Source organism: Carcharhinus amblyrhynchos, unplaced genomic scaffold, assembly GCF_965287045.1.
Source record: "Carcharhinus amblyrhynchos unplaced genomic scaffold, sCarAmb.v2.hapA scaffold_39, whole genome shotgun sequence".
NCBI classification, from domain to species: domain Eukaryota; kingdom Metazoa; phylum Chordata; class Chondrichthyes; order Carcharhiniformes; family Carcharhinidae; genus Carcharhinus; species Carcharhinus amblyrhynchos.
The window spans coordinates 6,034,291-6,060,601 of record NW_027649780.1 but is presented as its reverse complement, the minus strand read 5'-3'; the positions used below and the strand labels follow the sequence as shown (position 1 = coordinate 6,060,601).

Here is a 26,311-nt window from a genome sequence, read left to right as displayed (position 1 = left end):
TTTAAAATTCAATCACTTCCATCCCATATTCATTGCTCTGAGTAACAAGGTCAAGGAAGCCATTTTAAACTCGAACATGTGGTTTCTCACAGTCTGTTCATCTTCTGTCTTTATTCGCTACAAATTGATTCTATATTAAAAGCCAGTCATGAAACAGATTCAGTATTGAACTTTGATTAAGATATCATTAATGACTCAATATAATAGACAATTATATTCATAAAGACTAGATTTTCATTATAAAATATTAACACTGAATAACCTGAAATGTTTTCAGAAACTGCAGACCTGGCAGAAATTGTTTAAAGGAAGAAATTATTTTCTAATTTTAATAAGCTACAGGATATCATATTCTTCCAAAGTCCAGCTGAAGAATAAGGTTCATTGTTTAATCTGGTCAGGATTAATAAGGAAGAAAGCTGTTAACTGTCTTTTTGAACCAGTCTATCTTGTAGTGACAAGCATATTAATTAAGATTACTGTATTAATTAGCTAGCAATCAGTAATAAATAAAGAATTCTAGTAGTAGTGAGATTTAATTGGGTTACAATTAATAAATAAAGAATCAATCGCTATTTTTAAGTTTATTTATTAGTGTCACATGTAAGCTTATGGTAAAAAAAACTGAGTTTTATTTGCTGTAAAAAGGTATGATCTAAATTACTGTGTATGTGAAGAATGCGCAAATACAATAAATGTACTTTCAAGAGAGAACTTCAAACTCTGATTCATCTCAAAATTTGAAATTGTCTGAATATCTGATTGTATAGAATCAGATCATGGGGTCAATATGAAACTCTGCAATTGTATTTCTGTTGAAGATAATGAGAGAAGGTGGTGTAAGTAATCGGGGATCTGGGTTAAATTAATCTGTATCCAAATTGACCAAGTGTCATGTCACAATCAGCCCAACTCTGATGTCGGCTAATGTTCACTTTGGGAATAAAAGTAGAGATTCCCAACATCTTCCTTGCCAGCCAAGTACTGAATAGTCACAGGATTGAGTTCCAGGTAAATTATAGTCAAAGAAGGAACCAGACTTCTGAGGTTCAAATCCACAAGAATTCCTTTCAAAGGAGCCAGAGAGGGTTAACCTTCCACAGACTGATCACCCACATCAAATTATAAAAGCCAAAGTTTGAAACAAACGTTTCTTGACGAGTAAACTTATTTTTAAAACTTACTCACCGGAGAATCCTGGTGTTGCCTTACCTGGTTAAAATATTCTTCCATCCAAAGTTCATTTATTAAATGGCAAGTTGGAGGTGGCTGAAGTCAGTTAAAATTCAGATATCAAGATCAGGTAACACAAATCTGAAATTTAAAAACTTGCATTTAGCATCCTTCAGGACCACAGGGTCTCCCAATGCACTTTCCAACCAATGAAGTGTCTTTGAAGTGTGGTCATCGTTGTAATGCAGGAACTGTGGCAGCTAATGTGTACACAGCAAGATCCCAAAAGCAGCAACATGATCACGAGCAGATGATCTGTTTGTAGTGATGTTGATTGATAAATATTGGTCAGGACTTTGGGGATAGCCCCCCCCACTCTTCTTCAAAATCATATCCATGGCAACATCTATGTCCTTGAAGGGGCAGATGGGGTACTAGGGTGGCATCACGCCCGAAAGGCAGCAGCTCTAATAATGCAGCACTCCCTCAGTGCTGGCACTTTGAATGTTGGCCTCAGGTCAATGGACTTGGATTTGACTTCCTGACTCTAAACACAGTTCTAAACGAGCCTCCGTTCTGTGGCTGGGAGCTCTGAACCATGGAAGAGAGCAGCTGGGACACATTTCTGACACACCTCAGGTTTAACCCACATATTTAGTCCTCAATGTGACCACCAGCAGCAATAACAGAGGACTCCAACCTCCGCATCACTTGTGAATTTGCTGATGTGTCAGCAGGTTAGAAGATTGCATGAATCCCTTCCCACACATAGAGCAGATGAATGGCCTCTCCACAGTGTGAGTGTGTTGGTGTTTCAATAGATGAGATGAACAAGTAAATCTCTTCCCACACACACAGCAGGTGAACGGCCTCTCTCCGCTGTGAACTCGCCGGTGTGTCATCAGTGCGGCTGATCGACTGAATCCCTTCCCACATTCGGAGCAGGTGAATGGCCTCTCTCCAGTGTGAGTGCGTTGATGTCTCAGCAGATTATCACTGTTTTTAAAACTGTCCTCACAGTCAGGACATTTAAAAGTTCTTGCATCAGAGTGAGTGCGCTGGTGTCTCAACAGGTTGGATGAATTAATGAACCCCTTCCCACACATGGAGCAGGTGAATGGCCTCTCCCCAGTGTGAGTGCGCTGGTGTACAGTGAATTCAGATGATTTCCTGAACCCAGTCCCACACTGAGAGCACCTGAATGGCTTCTGGTCAGTGTGAACATGTTGATGGGACATCAGGTCCCCAGAACTTTTATAGCACTTCCCACAGTCTGGACATTTAAAAGGTCTCAAGTCAGTGTGAACTCGCTGGTGTTGTAGCAGGTTGGATGACTCTCTGAATCCCTTCCCACACGTGGAGCAGGTGAATGGCCTCTCCCCAGTGTGAGTGCGCTGATGAATTTCCAGCTGGGATGGCCATTTGAATCCCTTCCCACAATCCTCACATTTCCATGGTTTCACCATAGTGCTGAAGTGTCTCTCCAGTTGATCAGTTGAAGGCTTGTCCATACACACAACATGTGTATAGTTTCTCTTTGCAGTGAATGGTGTGATTTTTTTTCAGGCTGTGTAACTGGTTAAAGCTCTTTCCACAGTCAGTTCACTGGAACATCCTCACTTGGGTCTGTATGTGTGTGTATCTCGGTGCTTTTCCAATCACACTGATGTTTGAAATCTTTTCCCTCAGACAGGACAGAAAACCCTTTCCCCTTCCACATTCACATCACAATGCATCAAAAAGTTCTGTCAGATCTTGATGTGATGCTTGGTTTGAGTTTCCTCTCCTTCCAATATCCTGAAAAAGGAGTTTATAAATGTCATCACTGTAAATCCAGGATAGAAATACACAAGACAATTCTAGTTTCAGTTTTGTTCCCCATCCCAACAATCAGAATCCAGAATCCAGCGAAGTGTCTTTCCTCCACTCCCAGTTTTCCCTCCCCCTTTTCTTGGGCTGTGTTCAGATCTCCAGCTGTGTTTGCAGAATCAGAATAAATTCAATCATTTTCTCTCCTGGTCACTGCATCCCTGATGCCCCATCTACTCAATGCCCCTTCACTATGACAGTCACACCTGTACCCTGTTGGCTGGATAAGACTCTAAAACCTGGTGTTGTCAGACTTTTTACTGGATAAGACTCGCCAGCTTCCTCTCTTAAGTGGTACCCAGTCACCTGAGTCCCTTGGGCATGACACGAAAAGAGCCCCACCTTCCCGATCTGCCCTGACTTCCTATTTCATTGGTAGTCTCTTGGCTTTGAGGATGAATTGCCTGATCTGATTGTTAAATCCATCCATCTTCCTTGATTCCATAATCCTTAACACTCTCATCTCACAACCTTCTCACAATCTCAGTTTTTAAATTTTCTGTTGACTGAATCCGATCAGAATTCCAGATTTCTATTTTCCGTGAAGTGATTCCTGATATTGCTCCTGAACACCCCAGTCTCAGTTAAACAAATAAACATTGCTGATTTGTGTATTTAAATGGTGACATTATTTAAAAAAAAGCACAGTGGTTAGCACTGCTGTCTCAAAGCGACAGGGACCGAGTTCAATTCCGGCCTTGGCTCTGTGTGGAGCTTGTACATTCCCCCCATGTCTGCGTGGGTTTCCTCTGGGTGCTCCGGCTTCTGCTCACAGTCTGAAAGATGTGCCGTTCGGTGCATTGACCCAAACAGGTGCTGGAGTGTGGCGACTCAGGGAATTTCACAGTAACTTCATTGCCGTGTTAATGTAAGCCTTATTTGTGATTAATAAATAAATTTTAACTTCAAAAACAAAAAAAAAGCACAATGGTTAGCACTGCTGTCTGACAGTGCCAGGGACCTGGGTTTGATTCCCAGCTTGGGTCACTATCTGTGTGGAGCTTGCACATTCTCCCCGTAACTGTGTGAGTTTCCTCCGGGTGCTCCAGTTTCCTCCCCAGTCCAAAGATCTGCAGGCTAGGTGGACTGGCCATGCTAAATTGACCTACTTAGTACCCTTAGGGTGATTAACAGGGTAACTAGGTGGGGTTGCAGGAATAGGGCCTGAGTGGGATTGTTGTTCAGTGTAGGCTCAATGGGCCAAATGGTTCTGCACTGTAGGAATTCGATAATAATTGCAGTTAAAGACTGGAGAAGCTGGAAATGGGAAGTAAAAACAGGAAGTTCTGGAAATGGGAAGTAAAAACAGTAAGTTGTGGAAATCCTCAGCAGGTTTTGGCAGCTTCTGTGAAGAGAGAGAAACAGAGTTAACATTTGCAATGCCAGGGGATTGTTGTTGATGAGCTGAGTATTTGCAGCATTGTGCTGAGCTTTGAGAAACATTCTGAATGTGAATTTCTAGTTCTTACACAGATCTGGATGTCAATCTGATTTCACACCTTCCTCTGAACACTTTCCAAACTCACCTCCAGCTCATTGTCCATTCCTTCACTAAACACCCGGATGGACAATCACCACCACAAGATGGCGGCGCCCGCCGGTTGCCCGGGTAACCGGGCCCAGGCAACGGGGAGAAACCCCGCCCACTCACCCCCTCCCTTACCAAGATGGCCGTCCCCGCGCTCCGCTCCCTGAACAAAAGACACGCCTTCCTCTCCCAAGATGGCGGCGGTGACCTGGGTTCAATCCAGGTCCCGGATGATCCTCTTCCTATTGGCCCGGGGCTGCCCGTCAATCACTCCCCGGCCCATTGTGAGCTGGAGCATGCGCAGTATGACTGTGAATCTGGACTCAGGCGGGTGAGTGGAGGAGGTTCCAAACCCCCCAATAAGACCCATTGGGTTTACTGTCAGTCTGCAGACAGGAGCTGGAGAACTGAACCCAGACAGAGGACAGGGAGGGAGAAAACTGGGAGTGGAGGAAAGAAATGGTGAGATGGGTTTGGATTTCAGACCAAGGAGGAGGGAGAGTGTGTGGGACAGGGATTTACAGATTTAGAACAAAGAACAATGCAGTGCAGGAACAGGCCCTTTGGCCCACCAAGCCTGTGCTGATTCCTAATTTAGATCCACTACTTATTGTCCCTCCGTGGTTTCTATCCCTCTGTTCACCTCCCGTTCACATATCTATCAAGATACGCCTTGAATGTTGCTAAAGTGCCTGCTTCCATCACCTCCATTGGCAGTACATTCCAGGCACCCACAACCCTCTGTGTGAAAAACTTTCCCCATCTCATCTTCAACCTGTGCCTTCTCATAGTCGACCCTCCCGCCCTGGGAAAGAACCTCTGACTATCCATCCTATCTATGCATCTCATAATCTTGTAGACCTCTATCAGGTCACCCTCTCAAGCCTCTGTCTTTCCAGTGAAAACAATCCGGGTTTATCCAACCTCTTCTCGTACCTTAAACCCTCTAGACCGGGCAACATCTGGTAAACCTTCTTTATACTCTCTCCAAAGCACCCACGTCCTTTTGGTCGTGTGGTGACCATAACTGCATGAAATACTCTAAATGTGGCCTAACTAAAGTTTTATGCAGCTGTAACACTTCTTGCCAACTTTTATACTTGATGTTCTGGCCAATGAAGGCAAGCAAGAGAGGAAAAAATGTTCCAGAGAAACTAAAATTGTTCAGAATTTTTATCCTGGACTGACTGATGACTTTTGTAAACTGTTTTACAGAATATTGGAAAGGAGGAATTACAGACAGAAACAGATATCACATCGAGATCTGACAGAGTCACTCGATTCATCAGGGTCTGAATATCATTGGCCTTTGAATGTGGAAGGAGAAATGTTTGTTCTGTCTGTGAGAAATGATTTCAAATGTCAAGGTGACTGGAAAAGCACTGAGACACACAAATACCTGAGTGAGAGTACTTCTGTGAACTGACTATGGAAAGAGCTTTAACCAGTTACACAGCCTGAAAGAACATCACACCATTCACCGCAAGGAGAAACCATTCACATGTTCTGTGTGTGGATGAGGATTCAACTGCGTGTCCAACCTGGAGAGACACAAGGACACTGGCACCATGGAGAAACCATGGAAATGTGGGGATTGTGGGAAAGGATACAGTTACCCTTCCGAACTGGAAATGCATCGACGCGCTCACACTGGGGAGAGGCCGTTCACCTGCTCCACCTGTGGGAAGGGATTCACTCAGTCATCCAGCCTGCTGACACACCAGTATGTTCACACTGATCAGACACCTTTCAAATGTTCTGACTGTGAGAAAACATTTAAAAGCAAAAAGTATCTGCTGAGGCACCAACACATTCACAGTGAGGAGAAGTCATTCACCTGCCCCTTGTGTGGGAAGGGATTCACTGCTACATCCAACCTGCAGAAACACCAGCGAGTTCACACTGACAAGAGACCCTTTAAATGTCCAGACTGCAGGAAGTGCTTTAAAACCTCCAGTGAAGTGACGTGTCATCAACGTGTTCACACTGACGAGAGACCATTCAGATGCTCTCACTGTGGGACTGGCTTCAGGCGATCATCTGAACTCACTGTACACCAGCGAATTCACACTGGAGAGAGACCATACACCTGCTCTGTGTGTGGGAAGAACTTCATTCAGTCATACCACCTGCTGAAACACCAGCAAATTCATTCCGATATAAAACCTTTTAAATGTTTTGACTGTGAGCAGAGCTTTAAAAGCAGCAAAAATCTCGTGATGCACCAACGAGTTCACACTGGGGAGAGACCGTTCACCTGCTGTGTGTGTGGGAAGGGATTCACTCAGTCATACAACCTGTTGAAACATCAGCGGATTCACCCTGATATAAAACATTATAAATATTTTGATTATGAGCAGAATATTAAAAGTAGCAATGACCTAATGATACACCAGCAAGTTCACACTGGAGAGAGACTGTTCACCTGTTCCGAGTGTGGGAATGTATTCACTGACTTACAGCAAATGCTCAGACACCAGCAATTTCATGAATGTATGCAGGGGTTGGATTCAACTGCTTTTACTGCTGTTAATCACATTGAGGACTGAATGTGTGAGCTAATCCTGAGGTGTGTAAGAAATGTGTCCCAGCCACTCTCTTCCATGGATCACAGCTCCTTATCTGGGTAGAGAAAACAGGTCCATTCTGGGTTTGTCACCCGGCAAGTTGCTGTGGAAGCTTTCTTTATAAGAAGGAGAGAGGGAAGGACAGAGAGCGCTGTTCTGTTAATTTTCAAGGAATTTTTTTTACATTTTATGAAGATTATTAGATAGTGATTGTTTACAGGGCATGCTCTGAAATCAGATCGATATAGAACTGTGAGCTATTCCTGATCACAAGTGACTATTCCCAGTCTGAAAACGTCTCTGATCTGAAGTTTCCAAATGTTTTTGTGGCATTTGAGTTTTCAGATGAAAAACGGTGACAATAACAGTTGGTATTTATCCAGTAACAGGTTAAAATGTACCAAGACCCTTCACAGACAGTAAGAAGCTGGATTGAAAAGGTAAGGAGGCAAATTTAGTGAGGGATTTCCATCCTTTAGGACCTCAGCAGGTGAAAGTATAAGTGGAGTGAAGCCAGTTGGGGGAGCTGAAGAAGGTCAGGACATGTTATTTTGTTGTGTCCTGGGATGTGGGCATCACTGGAAAGGCCAGAACTTATTACCCATCCCTTATTGTCCTTCAACTGAGTGGCTTGCTCGCCTCTGGACTCAACCACATTGCTGTGAGTCCAGAGTCACACGTAGGCCAGACCAGATAAGGATGGCAGATTTCCTTCTCTAAAGGACATTAGTAAAGTTTTACAACAATTGATGATAACTAACGTGGACATCATTACTGAGACTAGCTTTAGAATTCCAGATTCATTAATGAAATTGGGGATTTGAACCCATGTCCCCAGAGCATTCAGCTGGACTTCTAGAAGACTATTCCAGAAGTGGACATGGTTAAGAGCTTCATGTTTTGAAGTGTCCAGATAACCAACAACCTCCACACTAACACTATAGTTAAGAAACCCAACCAACACCTCTGCTTTCTCAGGAGGCTAAGAAAATTTGGCATGTCCGCTACGACTCTCATTAGCTTTTACAGAAGCATCATAGAAAGCATTCAAGTCTGAGATCACGGACCAACTAACTCAAGAACACCTTCTTCTTTGCTGCCATTAGACTCTTGAATGGACCTACCTTGCATTAAGCTTTTCTCTACACCAGAATTATAGGGAGTGGGATAGCTTGATCTTGGAATTGGACATAGCTCGGCACAACATTGAGGGCCGGAGGGTCTGTACTGTGCTGTAATGTTCTATGTTCCAGCTATGACTTTAACACTATTTTCTGCACTGTCTCCTTTCCTTCTCCCTGATGTACTCTATGAACAGTATGTTTCGTTTGTGTGTTGTGCAAGAAACAATACTTTTCACTGTATCCCAATATAGGTGACAATAATAAATCCAATTAAAGACATTACCACTGTGTCACCTTCTTCCCTAATTGGAGGAGGGCAGGGAGGTTGGAGGGTTAAGGGGCTGGAGGTTCCAGAGGCTGTCTATCATGGAGAAAGTGACTGCCTCTATGGAGCTTCAAGCACGGTTCTGACTTACCTCCATGCAGGTCATGACCATAAACTGTAAACTTCCAGCCCTTGTCCATTCTTACATCCCGAGAACCAGCTCCCCCTCTCTCTGGTTTTGTGCTGATTATCAATCCGGCTGGGAGCCACTGGGTGGATGAGTGGGTGAAGGAATGTTCAATGCACATGAAGGAGATTGGGTGTGTTTCCCCATTTTTGTTTTGTTCACTTTTCCAATATTTATTTATTTCCATTTTTAATCAAAAGATATTCAAGTTGTAACACTGAAATCCAAAGGAGTTTAAATCTGTTAAACTCAATCCCCATTCAGTACACAGGAGGACTGGATCCAATTTTTTATAGTATAAAGAAACAAAAATCTTACAAGATGTTTACTGGGGGAATTGTTTTTCTGTGAGACCACGGGCAGTCAAACTTTGTCCCAAAATTCAGATTAGGACCTTGAGCCTGAGCTTTGGGGCCACACACATGGAGCATAATTCCCGGATGTCCTTCACAATTGCACCCAGGCCCTATCCCCATAACCCCACCTTTCTAATCCTCTGACACTAACAGGCAATTCAGCATGGCCACACATCTTTGTACTGTGGGAGGGAACCAGAGCACTTGGAGAAAACCCACGCAGACACAAGGAGAATGTGCAAACTCCATGCAGATAGTGACCCGAGCCTGGAATTGAACCCGGCGCTGCGAGGTAGAAGTGCTAACCACAATGCAACCGTGCAACAGGACCAACATTCGTGTTTTAACTAACGTCACCATGGATTAATCAGTTGGACTGACTGCTGTTTGTGGAATCTTACTGTGCACAAACTGACTGCTGGGATCAGTAATAACTTATATTTATATTATTATATTACATTAATAACTTATATAGGTGAAGGCCTAGTGGGGCTGCCGCTCGACTATTGTTAATGTTCTGGGAACCCAGGTTTGAATCCCGCCACGACAGGTGGTGGAATTTGAATTCAATAAAAAAACCCCTGGAATTAAGAATCTACTGATGGCCATGAAACAATTGTCGATTATTGGAAAAACCCATCTTGTTCACTAGTGTCCTTTAGGGAAGGAAATGTGCCGTCCTTACCTGGTCTGGCCTACACGTGACTCCAGGCCCACTGCAATGTGGTTGACCCTCAACTGCCCGCCAATTAGGGATGGAGAATTATTGCTGGCCAGCCAGAGACACCCAAGTTACACAAATTAAAACTAAACATGTTTACTGTGGGGGTGGGGTGAGTGTGGGAGGCTGGTCAGGAATGGATTGAATCATCCAGTTTAAAGGTAACACAGGCATGGATGAGGGTTTCAGCAGCAGGTGGGGTGCACGGGCCACATGATGGAGACTGAAATATCTGATATTAGTGATGGTGTGGAAATGTGGTCAGAAACTCATCTTGGGGTCAAATCTGACATTGAGATTGTGAAGGGTGTGGGTCAGCCTCAGACAGTTCCGAGGAAGATGGATGTGCTCAGTTGTTAGGGAATGGGATTTGTAACGGTGACTGAAGACAACTGCTTTGATCTTCTCAATTTTAACTGGAGGAAATTTCTACTCATCCAGTACTGGATGTGGGAGAAGCAGTTTGATAATTTAGTACCAGTGGAGAATGGAGGGGGATGAGGGTGAGTTAGAGCTGGGTGTTATCAGTGTACGTGGGAAATTTCACACGGTGCTTTTGTATGATGTCACTTAATGGCAGCATGTGGATGAGAAATAGGAGAGGCCACAGATAGATCCTTGGGGAACATCAAATTCAGGGGCCTTGGAGAGGAAAAGGAAGTTGAAGAGGAGGTCAAAGATTGATTTTTCAGAATGTGTGGTGACAGTGGATTTAAAGGTGAGAAGGATTAGGACAAGTAAACAGTATCAATTAATATAGAGAAGGCGAATGGTCAGCAGCTTAGTGTGAATAGGGTCAATAGAACATAAGGGTCATGGGGGTTGTGGGGTGGGGTGGGGTCATGCACAAGCTGAGTTCTGACGGGGCATAAGAGAGAGATGGGAGGGAAACTGGAGAAAAATGTGAGTTCCAGACTTAGTTAAGGATAGTTTGGCCCGGTGGGCTCATGGATGGAAGGAAAGCAGCAGAGGCAGCTGACCAGATTGTCTCCATGTTAGTGCCAAAAAGTTCCATGAGCCTCTCACTTGTTGGTAAGCATGGATGAGACAGGGGAGAGGGAGAGAATTTCAAAAGGAACAAACTGTAACAGCTGTTAAAAAAGATTCAGCATAGTGCATTTTACACAAACTATTTTCTTAAGCAAAAAATATTAGCCCCTGTAACTGGGCTGGAGTTTGAAAAAGAACAGAAAAAGACTCCAATGAATTCAATGACTGAAGTTACTCACAAAGTTGCTGGTGTCTCAGCAGGTGGAATGACTGAGTGAATCCCTTTCCACATTCGGAGCAGGTGAACAGTCTTTTCTTGGTTTGAATTTGCTGGTGTATAGTGAGTTCAGATGATCGCCTGAAGCCAGTCCCACAGCTGGAGCACCTGAACGGTCTCTCATCAGTGTGAATTCGCTGATGGAACATCAGATCTCAACGTCTTTTATAACATTTACCACAGTCCAGATATTGGAAAAGTCTCTCCTCAGTGCGAACACATTGATGGGACATCAGATTCTCAAAACCTTTAAAGCACTTAAGCATTTAAATGGTCTCTTGTTGTGAACTCGCTGGTGTCTCAACATCTTGGATGAATCAGTGAATCCTTTCCCACACTTGGGGCAGGTGAACGGTTTTCCAAAGTGTGGACTCGCTGGTGCTTCAACAGGTTGGATAAATCACTGAATCCTTTCCCACACACATTATAACTGATTGGCCTCTCCCCAGTGTCTCCGCAGGCTGGATAAATCACTGAATCCCTTCGCACACTTAGAACAAGTGAAAGGTTTCTCCCCAGTGTGACTATGTTGATGAGTTTCTAGCTGAGATGTGCAACAAAATGACTCCTCACAATCCCTGCGTTTCCATGGTTTCTTCGTGTGAACACGTTTATGTTGCCACAAGCCTGATGATCAATTGAAGCCTCATCTACACACAGAACAGGTGTATGGTTTCTCCCCACTCTGAATGGTGCTTTTTCCTTCCATGTTCAAGACTCAATGATATTCAGTTCCAATAACTTGGGCAAACTTATCAGACCCTGGTGTGATGTTTGGTTTCCTGTTCCCCAAATACAAAACCTCCCCTTTTAAGGCGCTATAAAACTGATTTAAAACAGAAAGAAAATGAGTGAGAGAGAACCCAGAAAAACACAAAGGCAGATTTTAAAATTGAGCTGAATGAATCAGGTAATTTGTGGGGCCGGCACTAGGAAAGAGCGCCTATGAAAGTTGCCTCCTTCTGCTCTGTAGGAATTCTATGAGATTCGGACGTTCCCGTGAGGGAATAGGTTCTGGAGAACAGTATTTGCTTCCTTTTCATTCCTGCGCTGTCACTGCTCTGTCTGATCAATAAGACATTGGGACTCAGAGGAATGATGTAGTTTGATGGACAGGTTGTCTCCATTCTGAACAATGGGGAACTCAGGAGCAGCATTGTGTACTATCTACAAGATGCACTCCAGAAATTCATCTTAGCACCTTCCAAACCCACAACCACTTCCATCTAAAAGGACAAGGGCAGCAGAGACATGGGAACACCACCAACTGCAAGCTCCATTCCAAACCACTCACCATCCTGACTTGGAAATATATCGCATTCCTTCGCAGTCGCAAGGTCAAAATCTTGGAATTCCCTCCCTACCAGCAGCATGGATGTACCTACACCATATGGACTGCAGTGGTTCAGATCCCAACAAACATGGTGTCTGCACCTGCGCGCTGCTGCACATTGCCCCTTACAAAGATATCGGCCGCACATGCGAACTGATGAACATTACTACCGGCAGAACAGCATCAGTCAGAATCCAACACTTGTAATCACTTGTGAACTTGCTGGTGTGTCCGCATGTTTGATAACTGAGTGAATCCCTTCCCACAATCAGAGCAGGTGAATGGCCTCTCCCCAGTGTGAATTCGCTGGTGTCTCCTCAGGTCAGATGAATCACTGAATCGCTTCCTGCATTGGGAGCAGATGAACGGCCTCAGCCCAGCATGAACTCGCTCGTGTTTCCTGAGGTCAGATGAATGGCTGAATTGCTTCTCACATTCAGAACAGGAGAATGGCTTCTCCCCAGTGTGGACTCGTATGTGCGTCCGCAGGATGGATGAATTACTGAACCCCTTCCCACACACTGAGCAAGTGAATGGTCGCTCCCCAGTGTGAATTCGCTGGTGTGACTGTAGGTGGGATAACTGGGTGAATCCCTTCTCACAATTAGGACAGACAAATGGTCTCTCTCCAGTGTGAATTCGCTGGTGTGTCTGTAAGATGGATGGGTTACTGAATCCCTTCCCACAAACAGGGCAGATGAATGGCTTTTCCCCTGTGTGACAACGTCGATGAATTTCCAGGTGAGACGGGCAATGAAAACATTTCCCACAATCTCCACATTTCCACGGTTTCTCCATGGTGTCGATGTCCTTGTGTCTCTCCAAGTTTGACAATCAGTTGAAGCCTCGTTCACACATACAACCCATGTGCACTCTCTCCCTGCTGTGAATGATGTGATGTTTCTTCAGCTAATGTAACTGATTAAAACGCCTTTCACAGTCACTGCATTGTACACTCTCAGTCAGGTGTCTTTCTCTGTACTATTCCAGTCACACTGATATTAAAATCTCTCACAGCAGACAAAAAGGACAAACATTTCCCCTTTTAACTGAAGGTTGATGATATTCAGCTCCCGATGAATAGAATGACTCTGTCAGATCCTGATGTGCTGTCTACTTTGAGAGTTCTGTCTGCGATATTGCCTCTCCTAATATATTGTAAAAGAATTTACAAACGTTATCAGAGACGGTACAGGGTAAAAATTCAGAACAGAATTTTAATTGCTAAGGAACATTCATTCTTCTCTCATTTATTGAAAGCTGTAAATATCTGGACCACATACTCTCTATTCACATTCTGCTGTATTCAATACATACCCAATAACACTATTATCTATAATTATACAGTACTCGATCACATGATTAGAGATACACAGAGCTGTTAGGGAGTATTTTATTTCGAAAGTGTTGCTGACCTGAAACACTCTGCCTACTAGCTTGTTTGAAGCAGAAGAGGTGAATGATTTCAGAATTAAATTGAAGGGGCTCTTCAAGGAAATGAACGTGTAGGGGGAATGGGGATGTAGAGAAGGTATGGGAGTGACTAGATTTTCTACAGAGTGTTAGCATGAGCCCAAGTTACTGAATGGACATTTTGTGCCATAATGACTCTGACTGAAAATGCATATTGTAGCTTCAGTAGGATAATACAAGATTAGAAATAATGACAGTATTTTGTTACAAATAAAGATCTAATCTGTACCATATTACAAGACTAGACATCTCTGGCCTATCTTAATTTACTGTCCCCTTAAAAGTCAGCCAACTCCTGGAGAAACCATCTCTTCAATTGTGAACATTAGGAAAGAGATCATCCTTTTACCCAGACAAATAAATGTGTCAAACTGAGGGAGCGAAAGAATGTCAATGTCTCTGATAGAGAGAGTCCTGGGCCAACCTTTCCAGAGTCTGCAGCCTCCCTGGATTCACTTCTTTTCCCTTCAGTTGCTGCAAGTCCCCAGTTTCCCTTAGAATGAGAAAAGAAATGGAAAGAGAGAGAAAAGAAAGTGTTTTACTCACAAATGAAGGCGACAGGAGGAGGTTTTAGTCTGTTGTGGACCTCAATCTGAGTGTCACAAAGACCTGATTGGCTGGAGGACCAGAGTCCTTCCGGTCCTCCAACTTTTCCCATTGGTCAACACCCCAGCACGAAGGTCAGGAGGCGGGCTAACCCGCACATGAGCAGCCTCCCCTCGCCCTTGGACATGCGCATTCCCGGGCCGGGGGGGAGGGGGAGACCACCGAGCGGCTTCTCGCTCTGGCCGGAGCCGCCAGCCGCTTGTCCGGAAACCTTGGCTCGAGGAGGGGCGGGGGGCGGGGGTGGGCGCGGGTGGGCGCGGGTGTGGGGGGAAAACAATGGGTGGGGGAGGGGCTCCCGGGTCTGCGCGCCTGCGCACTGAAACTCCATGACGTAATCGCAGAAGCGACTGATTCTTATTGAGCGATTCAGACAGGCTCCATTGTCGACGTCACAATACGGAAGTTCAATTGATTCAGATTCAGATTCAGACTCCCTCCTCTGTGCAACATCTGGGAGGAAATCAATGTCTCCCCCTTTCCATTTCTTTTCTCATTCTGGGGGAAATTGGGGACTTGCAGCAACTGAAGGGTAAGGAAGTGAATCCAGGGAGGTTGCGGACTCTGAAAGGTTGGCCCAGGTTTCTCTCTCTCTCTTAAAGGCATTGGCATCCTTTGTAGTGTTCCACAGGGACTAGAAATGACTGTTCTGAATTTCCATCTTGTTCTGACAGTGATGACTTTTGTAAATTCTTTTTACAGGATATTAGCAAGAGACGATTTGCTGACAGAAATGTCAAGATCAAACAATCACTCAATTCATGGGAACTGAATGTCATCAGTTTTGAATCTGGAACAAGAAACTTTTTGAATTGGGTGAACTATTTGGTGTGAACAGAAAAGCATCGAGGCACGTGCAACCCAAGTGACAGTGTTCCAGTGCACATTTTGTGAAAACTGCAGGAGAGACAGAAAGACACTCAGATCATGGAAAAACCATGGCAATGTGGCGACTGTGAAAAGTCATTCCGTTCCCCATCGGTGCTGGAAATTCATTGACGCATTCACACTGGGGAGAGGCCATTCACCTGCTCCAATTGTGGGAAAGGGTTCACTCGGTTATCGATCTTGCTGACACACCAGCGAGTTCACACAGGGGAGAGGCCCTTCACCTGCTCTGATTGTGGGAAGGGATTCACTCAGTCATCACACTTGCTGATACACCAGCGAGTTCACAATGGAGAGAAGCCATTCACTTGCCCCGTGTGTGAGAAGGGATTCAGCGATTCATCCACCCTGCAGACACACCAGAGAGTTCACACTGGGGAGAGGCCATTCATCTGCTCCATGTGTGGTAAAGGATTTGCTCAGTCATCCAACCTGTATTCACACCAGCGAGTTCACACTGGCGAAAGACCATTCTCCTGCTCTGTGTGTGGGAAGGGATTCAGTAACTCCGCCAACCTGCTGAGACACCAGCAACTTCACACTGGGGAGGCTTCCTTCACCTGCTTTGAGTGTGGTAAAGGATTCAGTGATTCATCTAATCTGTTTTCACACCAGCGAACGCACACTGGGGAGAGGCCATTCACCTGCTTTCTGTGTGGGAAGGGATTTAGTCAGGCATCCAGCCTGCAGACACACCAGCGAGTTCACACCGGGGAGAGGCCGTTCACCTGCTCAGTGTGCGGCAAGGGATTCAGTGATTCGTCCAACCTGATTTCACACCAGCGAGTTCACACTGGGGAGAGGCCATTTAACTGCTTTGTGTGTCAGAAGGGATTCAGTCGATTATCCAACCTGCTGACACACCAGCGACTTCACACTGGGGAGCGACCATTTACCTGCACTGAATGTGGAAGGGGATTCACACGATCATCCCACCTGCTGAGACACCAGCGAGTTCATAAGCGATTACAAGCATTGGATTCTGCTGTTAATCACACCCAGGACTGATCCACGTTCATTCTGACAGTTGGTGAAGTGGGAGGGTTGGAGGGTTTCTTTCTGCTGGACTGGCCAGTCTCATGACTTTGTTTCCAGTGGGCTGTTGCTCTTTGAGCCTGAGAGAGCACATTTCCACTGAAATGATCCACAAAAACTGGTGAAGGATGTTTATTTTATCCTAGATCATAAATAGTGTTTCCCTACCACCACAGGTAGATCTAAGATAAATACATTTTATCTCTGTTCCAGTGAGTCTACAGCACAGGGCCAGGTCAGTCAGCTGAATTGGTTTGTGTCAGTATTTATGTTCCACATGAGCCTCCACCCTCTTCATCTCCCCCCATCAGCATATCCTTCTATTCCTTTCTCCCTCATGTATGTATCTCGCTTCCCCTTCAATGTATTCATGCTGTTCACCTCAACCACTCACTGTGGTAGTGAGTTCCACATTCTCACCGCCCGCTGGGTAAAGAGGTTTCTCATTAAATCCCTATTAGATAATTAAATCTCTGAAAATGTACTCTGCATTTATAACAAAAAGAATGAATTGTCAGCGTGGGTAGAGATAAATATTTGTGTCCTGACAGACATTGGAGAGATTTGGTTGAAAGGTGACCAAGGCTGGGATCTAAATATTGAAGGGTATTTGACATAACAGAATGGCAGGAAACTCAGAAAAGTGACAGGATCTCTCCCATTAATTAACAATGACATTAGTTCAGTTCAGAAAGACCATCTTAGTCTGAAAGATCAGGATGAAGGATCGGTTTGGGTCGAGATAAGAAATAGAAAAGATATGAGGTCTCTTGTGGGAGTAGTTAATGGTCCCTTACCTAAGTTACACTGAATTGATTCATTTATATTGAACATGAAATTATCATAGTATATTTATTTATTAGTGTCACAAACTGGCTTTCAGAATATTCACAAAATCTTATTCATATCATCTACTGTTGAGATTTTCCAAATGACTTCTGAACCACTTATTCACTACTCCCCTAATCTCTTTTGTTTCCAGTGTTTTAAGTAATATTCCAAGTCAATTGTATCAAAATCTGTGTAAGATCAGTAAAAACCTGTATTGTAAATGTATTTTTATCCACAGCATTTGTCATTTCCTCCACAAATTCCATCAGTGATAATGAGAGACTGACTTGATCTCACTGTTACACACTGAGTTACATTGAGTAATGGAATTATCAGATCATTTAGCAAATAACTTTTCTTTTCTTTGAAAAATGAGAAAAATGAAGATGTTCTCCTGTAATTAGCATATTCATGATTGTCACCAGCTTTATACCATGGAGTAACTTTGTCTATTTTCATTTTGCAAGGAAATAGCCCAGTTTGAAAAAACTGGTTGCAAATATAAGTCAATGATTTTACTCCACAATCAATAATCTGCTTAATGATTGACATTTCAGTATTGTTTGAATTGGTAGTCTTTTATTTTTATAGTATTTAACAATATCAATGATCTCCTTTCCATCAACACTCCTAAAACATGGCATGGGATGAACCAGTGGATCACTTTGTCTTGGAACTTTTAACATCCTTGTCCATGAATTCTGTTTAAAAGAAAGCCCGGCTACTGTATGAAATATCAGCACCATAACAGGAGGAGATAAGAAAGACAGACACATTGATCTTTTCATTAACACCTCTGAGAGTTAAGAATGTGTGACATGGTTTTGGGATACCGGTGTGAGTGTGCAGATGTGATTTATTGTATGGGAAAAATAGCAAGCCTAAATTCGTGATGAGATGGAGTGAAGAGTGGGTCCCAAACACACACAGCTACTTGAGACACAGCAGGAAATGAAATGGTTAATGTGGCCAGAGGATTGAGACCCAACAATGGGACAAAATCAAGGTATTGACACACACTCCAGAGAGAAACTGAGTTCAAATCAAACGGAATCCAATTAAACACAAAGTGAGGAAAATTGAAGTAAAATAGATAATATAGCTTGGGACAATTCAATTCTTAGGAGAAATAATACTGATTACAAAGTGTCAACAAGTTGGATGAGTGTAGACAGAGCTGGGGAATCTTTTATATCCATGCTTGATCTGTTGCTTAAAGCATCTGTCCTTATGTACGAGTAACCTAGAACTCACAGCGCTCCTTCAGGAGTAGAAAGAATCAAGTAGATATTACCCCATGCGGGACCAGAACAGAACAGGAAAATAACGGAGTGAAATTGAGTGAGGGGTCAGAGAGAAAGTTCTCTCAAGCTGTAGACTGTAAGAATCCTGGGGGATCCCCTACTTAGGTTTTTTTGCTAATTAGTGAACAATAAATTAAATTCTCTGACTGGCTGTGCATTGATTTTGAATTTGATTATTACACTACTCCTGTTTTTATTCCTGTTGTGATTTTACTCTGGGTAAGGATGGTGGTATGATGGGAAATTGTGGTTTGGGTCTTCATTGACCAAATGTTTTATTGATCTGAAAGGTGTAAAAGGGGCCAATCTTCAGCAGGAATCTCTCAGAGCTGAGAACAGACCACTTGTATGACCAAGGGAGAGAGGAAGCTGCACATGTGCACAGGGAGCCCATCCCTGACCTTCTGAGCGATTGACCAATGGAAAGAATTGGAGGACTGGAAGGAGCTGGTCTTCCAGCCAATGAGAGCGCGGGCTTTGTGTGAACGCATGTTGAGCTTCAGACAGACTCAAACTTCCTCCTGTCTCCACCATCTGTGAGCAAAACACTTTCTTTTCTCCCTCTTTCCATTTCTTTTCTCATTCTGGGGAAACTGGGGACTTGCAGCAACTGAAGGGAAAGGAAGTGAGTCCAGTCTGTATATTCCACACATTGCTAGTCCAGTCAGATAGACAGATATCTGTCTGGCAGCCTGCATGGAGATTTTCAGCTCTCTGTGACCAGGACAGGAAGCAGTGAGCATGGATCTGTCAATCAGCCTCAATCAGCACCTTCAGGAGAATTGGGAGGGTGAATATTAGATACAGCAGAGTGAGAATGGAGGGAGAGTGTGGGATGGAGATTTACAGCTTTTGGGGAATGATATCAGGTAAGTATACCTGGAAAAAAGTTTTTTTAAAAAATCATGCTGCTTATAGATTGAGTGATGTCATTACAGGGTGGAGCTAAACTGTGGCAGTCAGGTGATCGGAGTTTTTCCCTTTAGGCTTTTAAGAACATAAGAAGTAGGAGCAGGAGTAGGCCATCTAGCCCTTCGAGCCTGCCCCTTCATTCAATAAGATGATGGCTGATCTGAAGTGGATCAGTTCCACAAGTTTCATTTTGGAAAGCAGTTTAGAACATAGAATCCTACAGTGCAGAAACAGGCCCTTCAGCCCATTGAGTCTGCACCGACCACAATCCCACCCAGGCCCTATCCTCATATCCCTACACGTTAACCCACTAATCCCTCTAACCCACACATCCCAGGACACTAAGGGGCAATATTAGCATAGCCAACCAACCTAACCCGCACATCTTTGGATCTGTGGGAGGAAACCGGAGCACCCGGAGGAAACCCGCGCAGACACGAGGAGAATGTGCAAACTCCACACAGTGACCCGAGCCGGGAATCAGGGATAACACAGTGAATCCCTTTCCACACTGAGAGCAGGTGAATGGCCTCTCCCCACTGTGAACTCGCTGGTGTCTCTGCAGGCTGGATGAGTCAGTGAATCTCTTCTCAAACTGAGAGCAGGGGAATGTTCTCTCCCCAGTGTGAACTCGCTGGTGTCTCTGCAGGCTGGATGAGTCAGTGAATCTCTTCTCACACTGAGAGCAGGGGAATGTTCTCTCCCCAGTGTGAACTCGCTGGTGTCTCTGCATAATGGATAACAGAGTGAATCCCTCCCCACACTGAGAGCAGGTGAATGGCGTCTCCCCATGTGAACTCGTTGGTGTCTCCGCAGGTTGGATAATTGACTGAATCCCTTCCCACACTGAGAGCAGGTAAATGGCCTCTCCCCAGTGTGAACTCGCTGGTGTGTCCACAGGTAGGATCGTCGAGTGAATCCCTTCCCACACTGAGAACAGGTGAACGGTCTCTCCCCAGTGTGAACGTGCTGATGTGTCTGCAGGTCGGATAACTGGTTGAATCCCTTCCTGCAATGAGAGCAGATGAACGGCTTTTCCCCACTGTGAATTCGCTGGTGTTTCTGGAAGGTGGATGACACAGCAAATCCCTTTCCACACTCAGAGCAGGTGAATGGCCTCTCCCCAGTGTGAACTCGCTGGTGTATCTGCAGGTCGGATAACCGAGTGAATCCCTTCCCACACTGAGAGCAGGTGAATGGCCTCTCTCCAGTGTGAACTCGCTGGTGTCTCTGTAAGGTGGATGACATAGTGAATCCCTTTCCACACTGAGGGCAGGTGAATGGTTTCTGCCCGGTGTGAACTCGCTGGTGTGTCCGCAGGTGGGAAAACCGAATGAATCCCTCCCCACACTGAGAGCAGACAAACGGCCTCTCCCCAGTGTGGCTGCGCCGATGAGCATCCAATTCAGATGGGAATCTGTATCTCTTTCCACAGTCTGCACATTTCCATGGTTTCTCCATGGTGCAGGTGTCCTTACCTCTCTCTTGTGTGGACAATTAGTTGAAGCCTCGCCCACACACAGAACACAATACAGTCTCTCCCTGCTGTGAATGATGTGATATTTATTCAGTCTGTATAACTGGTTAAAGCTCTTTAGTCAGTGCACTGGAACACTCTCACTTGAGTGTGGCAGCGTGTTGTTGCTTTTCCAGTCACATTGATGTTTGAAATCTTTTCAAATCGACAAACCGGACAACAATTTCTCTTTCCAGATTCAATGGCCAATGATATTCAGGTCCCAAACAGTATGCTTCTGCCAGAACGAGACGTGATGTTTGTGATTTTAGCCTGTGATTCTTTTTTCAATATTCTGTAAAACAAATTGGCACATGTCATCAGTGTCAGTACAGGATCGAAATTCAGAACAATTCTACTTTCCATGCAATTTTTTTACTCTCTCATTCTCCAAAAGCTGTAAATCTCCATCCCATATTCTCTCCCTCCATTCTCTGCTGTATCACTCGCCCAATTCTCCTGAAGGTGCTGATTGAAGCTGATTGACAGATCCATGCTCACTGCTTCCTGTCCTGGGCACAGAGCTGAAAATCTCCATGCAGGCTGTCAGACAGATCTATGTCCATATGTCTGGATTAAAAATGTGTGGAATATACAGATTGGATTCACTTCCTTTCCCTTCAGTTGCTGCAAGTCCCCAATTTTCCCCAGAAAGAGAAAAGAAATGGAAAGGGGGAAACATTGATTTCCTCCCAGATGTTGCACAGAGGCGGAAGTTTCACTCTGAAGCTCATTGGGCAACTTCCGCACTATGACGTCACAATGGAGCCCCGCCTGAATCAGCCAATAGCTGCTCCGCGGTGACGTCTCCGGATTCCAGTGAGCAGGCCCGGGCGCGCTGACCCGGGAGCCCCGCCCCCACCCATTGCTCCCCTCTTCCTGCCCCTCCTCGAGCCAAGGTTTCCAGACAAGCGGCTGGCGGCTCCGGCCAGAGCGAGAAGCCATTCGGTTGTCTCCCCCTCCCCCCCTGGACCTGGACTGCGCATGTCCAAGGGAGAGGGGAAGCTGCGCCTGTGCGGGGGAGTGCCCACCCATTGGCCCGCATGCTGAGATGCTGGCCAATGGGAAGCGTTGGAGGACCGGAAGGATTTTGGTCCGCCAGCCAATCAGAGTCCCCAGAGTCTGAATGCGGAAATGGGACAATGAATTTGTTTTCTTGCTCATTCCTGCCCAGCAAAGCTGCTGCTGCTCTCTCTCTGAATGAAGATTGAGTTTCAGACAGACTCAGACTTCCTCTTTGTCTCCAACATCTGTGAGTAAAACACTTTCTTTTCTCCTCTTTCCTTTTCTGATTCTGGGGGAAATTGCGGACTTGTAGCAACTGAAGGGAAAGGAGGTGAATCCAGGAAGGATGCAGACTCTGGAAAGGTTGGGCCAGGTCTATCTTTCTCTTAAAGACATTGACATTCTTTGCTCCCTCAGCTTGACACATTGATTTGTCTGGCTAAAAGGTCCCTTTTCTAATGTTCACAATTAAATGGCTGGCTTCCCCAGGAGATGGCTGACATTTAAAAGAATAATCAATTAATATAGGACAGAGATATGCCAAGTGTTGTTATATTGTAGTTTTGATTTATTTATGGTTCTGTAACAAAGTAAATTTATTATTTCTCATCTCGTAATGTAGCACTGAAACTATGTTATATGTTTCCACTCATCGAGTCATTACAGCACAGAAGGAGCCATCAGCCATCACTCTTTGTAGACAATCCAGTCAGTCCTATTCCACTTCTTTATTCCCTTTCTCCTGCAAGGTTAATGTTCCATAACTGTTTTTAATGAATGCTCCATAGGAACTGGAAATGTAGATTTGAATTTTGATCTATTCTGAATTGCGATTTTTTTTCTAAATTGACTTACAGGATATTAAATAAGGAGAAATCAGACAGAAATCTCCAACATCACATCTAGATCTGACAAAGTGACTCAATTTCTTGCAATCTGAATATCATCAGCCTTTGACCCTTGCCGGAGAAATTTTTGTTTGGCCTCTTGGCTTCAAAAGATTGTAAACATCGCTGTGACTAGAAATGCACTGAGATACACACACCTGAGTGAGAGTGTTCCAGTGCACTGAGTGTGGAAAGAGCTTTAACCAGTTACACAGCCTGAAAATACATCGCAGCATTCACAGCGGGGAGAGACTGTACCTGTGTTCTGTGTGAGATTTAACTGATTGTTTAACCTGGAGAATCACAAGGACCCGCGCCATGGAGAAACCTTGGAAGTGTGGGGACTGTGGGAAGGGATTCAGTTTCCCATCTGAGCTGGAAATTCATCAACGCCGTCACACTGGGGAGAGGCCATTCACTTGCTCTGTGTGTGGGAAGGGATTCGCTCACTTAACTAATCTGCAGAGACACCAACGAGTTCACACTGGGGAGAGACCGTTCAGCTGTACTCACTGCACAAAGAAATTTAGAACATCATCCAACCTGCAGATACACCAGCGAGTTCACACTGGGGAGAGACCATACATCTGCACTTTGTGTGGGAAGGGATTCAATCAGTCATCCACTCTGAAGACACACCAAGTCACTCACACCAATGAGAGACCCTTTAAATGTTCTGACTGTGGGAATGCCTTCAAATGTTCTGGAGATCTGGTCTCCCACCAGCGCATTCACACTGAGGAGAGACCCTTCAGCTGCTCTCACTGCTCAAAGAGGTTTAGAACATCGTACAACCTGCAGATACACCAGCGAGTTCACACCGGGGAGAGGCCATTCACCTGCTCGGTGTGTGGGAAGGGATTCACTCATTCATCGAACCTGCGCACACACAATCTCACTCACACCAATGAGAGACCATTTAAATGCTCTGACTGTGGGAGCAGATTCAAAAGCTCTCGGGAACTGGAATACCACCAGCGCGTTCACACTGAGGAGAGACCATTCAGCTGCTCTCACTGCACAAAGAGGTTTAAAACGTCATCCAGCCTGCGGGTACACCAGCGCACTCACACTGAGGAGAGACCATTCACCTGCTCTGTGTGTGGGAAGGGATTCATTCATTCATCCAGCCTGCTGAGACACAAAGCCACTCACTCCAAGGAGAGCTCCTTTAAATTATCTGCCCGAGAGGCCAGCTCTGAGGAGCTGATGATCCCCTAGCACATTCACACCGGGGAGAGGCCATTCAGCTGCTCTCACTGTTCAAGGAGGTTTAGAATATCATCAACACTGCTGAAACACCAGTGAGTTCACACTGGGGAGAAACCATTCATCTGCTCGGTGTGTGTGAAAGGATTTACTCGGTTATCCAGCCTGCCCAAACACAACATCATCACACCCAGGAGAGACCCTTTAAATGTGGGCCTGGCTTCAAAAGCTCTCGGGAACTAATGTCCCACCAGTGAGTTCACACCAGGCAGAGGCTGGTCACCTGCTCTGACTGGGAAAGGTTTCACTCAGTCAACAAATTTGGTGAAACATCAATGAGTTCACAAGTGATTACAGTTCTGGGATTATTCTTGTCAATCTTTCTTGCCCTTTCTCCAGGGACTCTATTTCCTTTTTCTAGATGGAGATCACGAATAGAGCGTAGAACAGTACAGGAGCCTTTAACCAAGAGAATGTTAATAATCTTGTTCAGGACACCAGTGCCAGGCACAGGAAGATCCCAGGAAAAACGGAACATTTAATTTCTGTCTGTTTCACAACTCTAAATGACTGATTCTTTAACAAAGGAATGTTTAAAAACAGCATTGTGATATTCCAAGGTCAACTGTGTCTGGGAAAGGGGCAGACTGATGTGTCTTTATTTTAATCAGGAGGATCCATTGAAAAGCAGCTCTGGATAATACGAGCACCTCCTGACCTACTTTCAATTCATTTCAAATCACCCATCACTTTCTGTGGAATATTCTTTATTCTTTCCTGGGAATGTGGACACTGCTGGCAAAGCCCCAGCACACGTTGCTCATCTCCTAATTGCCCTTGAATGGAGTGACTTGCTCAGCCAGAGGGGCAGTTAAGAGTCACCCACATCTAATAATAAGAACATAAGAAATAGGAGCAGGAGTAGGCCATCTAGCCCTTCGAGCCTGCCCCGCCATTCAATAAGATCATGGCTGATCTGTCGTGGATCAGTTCCACTTTCCCGCCCTCTCCCCATAACCCTTAATCCCCTCTCTTATCAAGAACCCATCAACCCGCTTCTTAAAAATATTTAGCGAGGCAGCCTCCACCACTTCAACGGGCAGAGAATTCCAGAGATTCACCACCCTTTGAGTGAAGAAGTTCCTCCTCAACTCCGTTCTAAACCGCCTCCCCTTTATCTTGAGGCTGTGCCCCCTAGTCCTACTGTCTTTTTTGAGCGGGAAGAGTCTCTCCACCTCTATCCTATCCATCCCATTCATCATCTTATACGTCTCAATGAGATCTCCCCTCATTCTTCTAAACTCTAACGAGTACAAGCCTAGTTTATTCAGCCTCTCCTCATAGCTCAACCCCCTCAACTCCGGTATCAGCCTAGTAAACCTCCTCTGCACTCCCTCCAAGGCCAAAATATCCTTGCGCAGGTGCGGCGACCAAAACTGCACACAGTACTCCAGCTGCGGCCTCACCAATGCCCTATACAGCTGCAGCAAGACCTCCCTACTTTTATATTCAATCCCCCTCGCTATGAAGGCCAGCATCCCATTCGCCTTCCTGACCACCTGCTGCACCTGCAAGCTGGGTTTTTGCGACTCATGCACAAGGACCCCGCGGTCCCTCTGCACCGTCGCCTGCTGCAGTTTTTCGCCCCGTAAGTAATAGTCCTTCCTACCATTCTTCCTATCTCTGTGTGGGTCTGGATTTACTTGTAGGCCAGATCGGGTGAGGATGGCAGATTTCCTTCCCCAATAGGGGTTATGAATAGGGTGAACTGGATGGGTTTTTCCAACAATCGATAGTTTCACGGTTACCATTTCTAAGACTAACTTTATATAATTCCAGATTGATTCACTGAATTCAAATCCCACCAGCTGCCTGTCCCCGGATCCTTTGTTGGGTCTCTGTATTACTCGGCCAGCGACAGTCCCACCACCTCCCACTGAATGGAATATTCCACACAACCCTTAGTTAAACAGGAAGGAAAAAAGAGAGGCTGTGACCTTTGGATGACCTCATCACGAACTACTGAAGCCTTAAAGCTGACCATTCTGTAAAAGTTTAAAAACTTTATTTTTATAAAACACAGAGTAAGCAATGGGTGAAAAGTAACGATGGACATTCTGACTGACATCAGAAACATCGATTGACCAGATAAATGCTCACTACGTCACAGAGCAACAGTTTCGACTTCCCATTTGAGCCTGGGGCACCTTTCTGTCTCTCTATTGCTCGTGTCAATTACAGCCAAGCGAGGGAGCTGA

The 26,311-nt window shown here is 44.9% G+C and overlaps 6 protein-coding genes and 1 pseudogene across 8 annotated transcripts in view; 4 read left to right on the top strand and 3 right to left on the bottom strand.

Moving 5' to 3' along the window:
- The window catches only part of LOC145363557 (uncharacterized), a 33,763-nt gene extending 18,519 nt beyond the window's left edge, over positions 1-15,244 (top strand). The window contains exon 3 of the mRNA XM_080218743.1: positions 15,169-15,244. Within this exon, the coding sequence (XP_080074869.1) occupies positions 15,169-15,238 (70 nt within the window). The 3' untranslated portion in view covers positions 15,239-15,244. The remainder of the gene's footprint in view (positions 1-15,168) is intronic.
- On the bottom strand, positions 1,769-11,399 carry LOC145363715 (uncharacterized). 3 transcript variants are annotated; one of them, XM_080218952.1, is made up of 2 exons: positions 11,020-11,399; positions 1,769-2,970 (listed from the first exon to the last, which is right to left on the bottom strand). In XM_080218952.1, exon 2 carries the CDS (start codon positions 2,682-2,684, stop codon positions 1,881-1,883), a length of 804 nt encoding a protein of 267 aa, XP_080075078.1. In that variant the 5' UTR covers positions 2,685-2,970; positions 11,020-11,399; the 3' UTR covers positions 1,769-1,880. The 3 variants fall into 3 exon arrangements, with proteins under 3 accessions (XP_080075078.1, XP_080075077.1, XP_080075079.1); XM_080218951.1 differs by lacking the exon at positions 11,020-11,399 and adding an exon at positions 4,569-4,680; XM_080218953.1 differs by lacking the exon at positions 11,020-11,399 and adding an exon at positions 4,512-4,585.
- On the top strand, positions 6,097-7,173 carry LOC145363680 (uncharacterized). The gene has a single exon (XM_080218898.1). The coding sequence runs from the start codon at positions 6,139-6,141 to the stop codon at positions 7,117-7,119; it is 981 nt and encodes a 326-aa protein (XP_080075024.1). The 5' UTR covers positions 6,097-6,138; the 3' UTR covers positions 7,120-7,173.
- On the bottom strand, positions 11,634-13,221 carry LOC145363480 (uncharacterized; the record flags this gene model as incomplete). The annotated part of the gene is made up of 1 exon (XM_080218679.1): positions 11,634-13,221. A coding segment is annotated over one exon (624 nt), but the record flags the coding sequence as incomplete, so codon positions are not given.
- A 149-nt stretch (positions 15,245-15,393) lies between the features above and the next one.
- Positions 15,394-17,873, top strand: LOC145363681 (uncharacterized; annotated as a pseudogene).
- On the bottom strand, positions 16,432-20,897 carry LOC145363556 (uncharacterized). The gene is made up of 3 exons (XM_080218742.1): positions 20,229-20,897; positions 19,905-20,145; positions 16,432-16,469 (listed from the first exon to the last, which is right to left on the bottom strand). Exons 1-3 carry the CDS (start codon positions 20,895-20,897, stop codon positions 16,432-16,434), a joined length of 948 nt encoding a protein of 315 aa, XP_080074868.1.
- Positions 20,898-22,120: 1,223 nt separating this feature from the next.
- On the top strand, positions 22,121-24,065 carry LOC145363555 (uncharacterized). Its single transcript, XM_080218741.1, has 2 exons — positions 22,121-22,204; positions 22,815-24,065. Exon 2 carries the CDS (start codon positions 23,163-23,165, stop codon positions 24,063-24,065), a length of 903 nt encoding a protein of 300 aa, XP_080074867.1. The 5' UTR covers positions 22,121-22,204; positions 22,815-23,162.
- The last annotated feature ends 2,246 nt before the right edge of the window (positions 24,066-26,311 follow it).

Excerpts from the sequence above, each read along its gene's own strand:
- LOC145363715 (XM_080218952.1), bottom strand. The coding sequence starts at position 2,684 with ATGGACAAGCCTTCAACTGATCAACTGGAGAGACACTTCAGCACTATG.
- LOC145363680 (XM_080218898.1), top strand. The coding sequence starts at position 6,139 with ATGGAGAAACCATGGAAATGTGGGGATTGTGGGAAAGGATACAGTTAC.
- LOC145363555 (XM_080218741.1), top strand. The coding sequence starts at position 23,163 with ATGGAGAAACCTTGGAAGTGTGGGGACTGTGGGAAGGGATTCAGTTTC.
- LOC145363556 (XM_080218742.1), bottom strand. The coding sequence starts at position 20,897 with ATGGAGAAACCATGGAAATGTGCAGACTGTGGAAAGAGATACAGATTC. Across the intron at positions 20,146-20,228 it reads GGAGACACCAACGAGTTCAC|ACTGGGGAGAGAACATTCCC; the intron begins ATGGGGAGACGC and ends CAGCGAGTTCAC. Across the intron at positions 16,470-19,904 it reads ATCCCTGATTCCCGGCTCGG|GCTCAAAGAGCAACAGCCCA; the intron begins GTCACTGTGTGG and ends GTGCTCTCTCAG.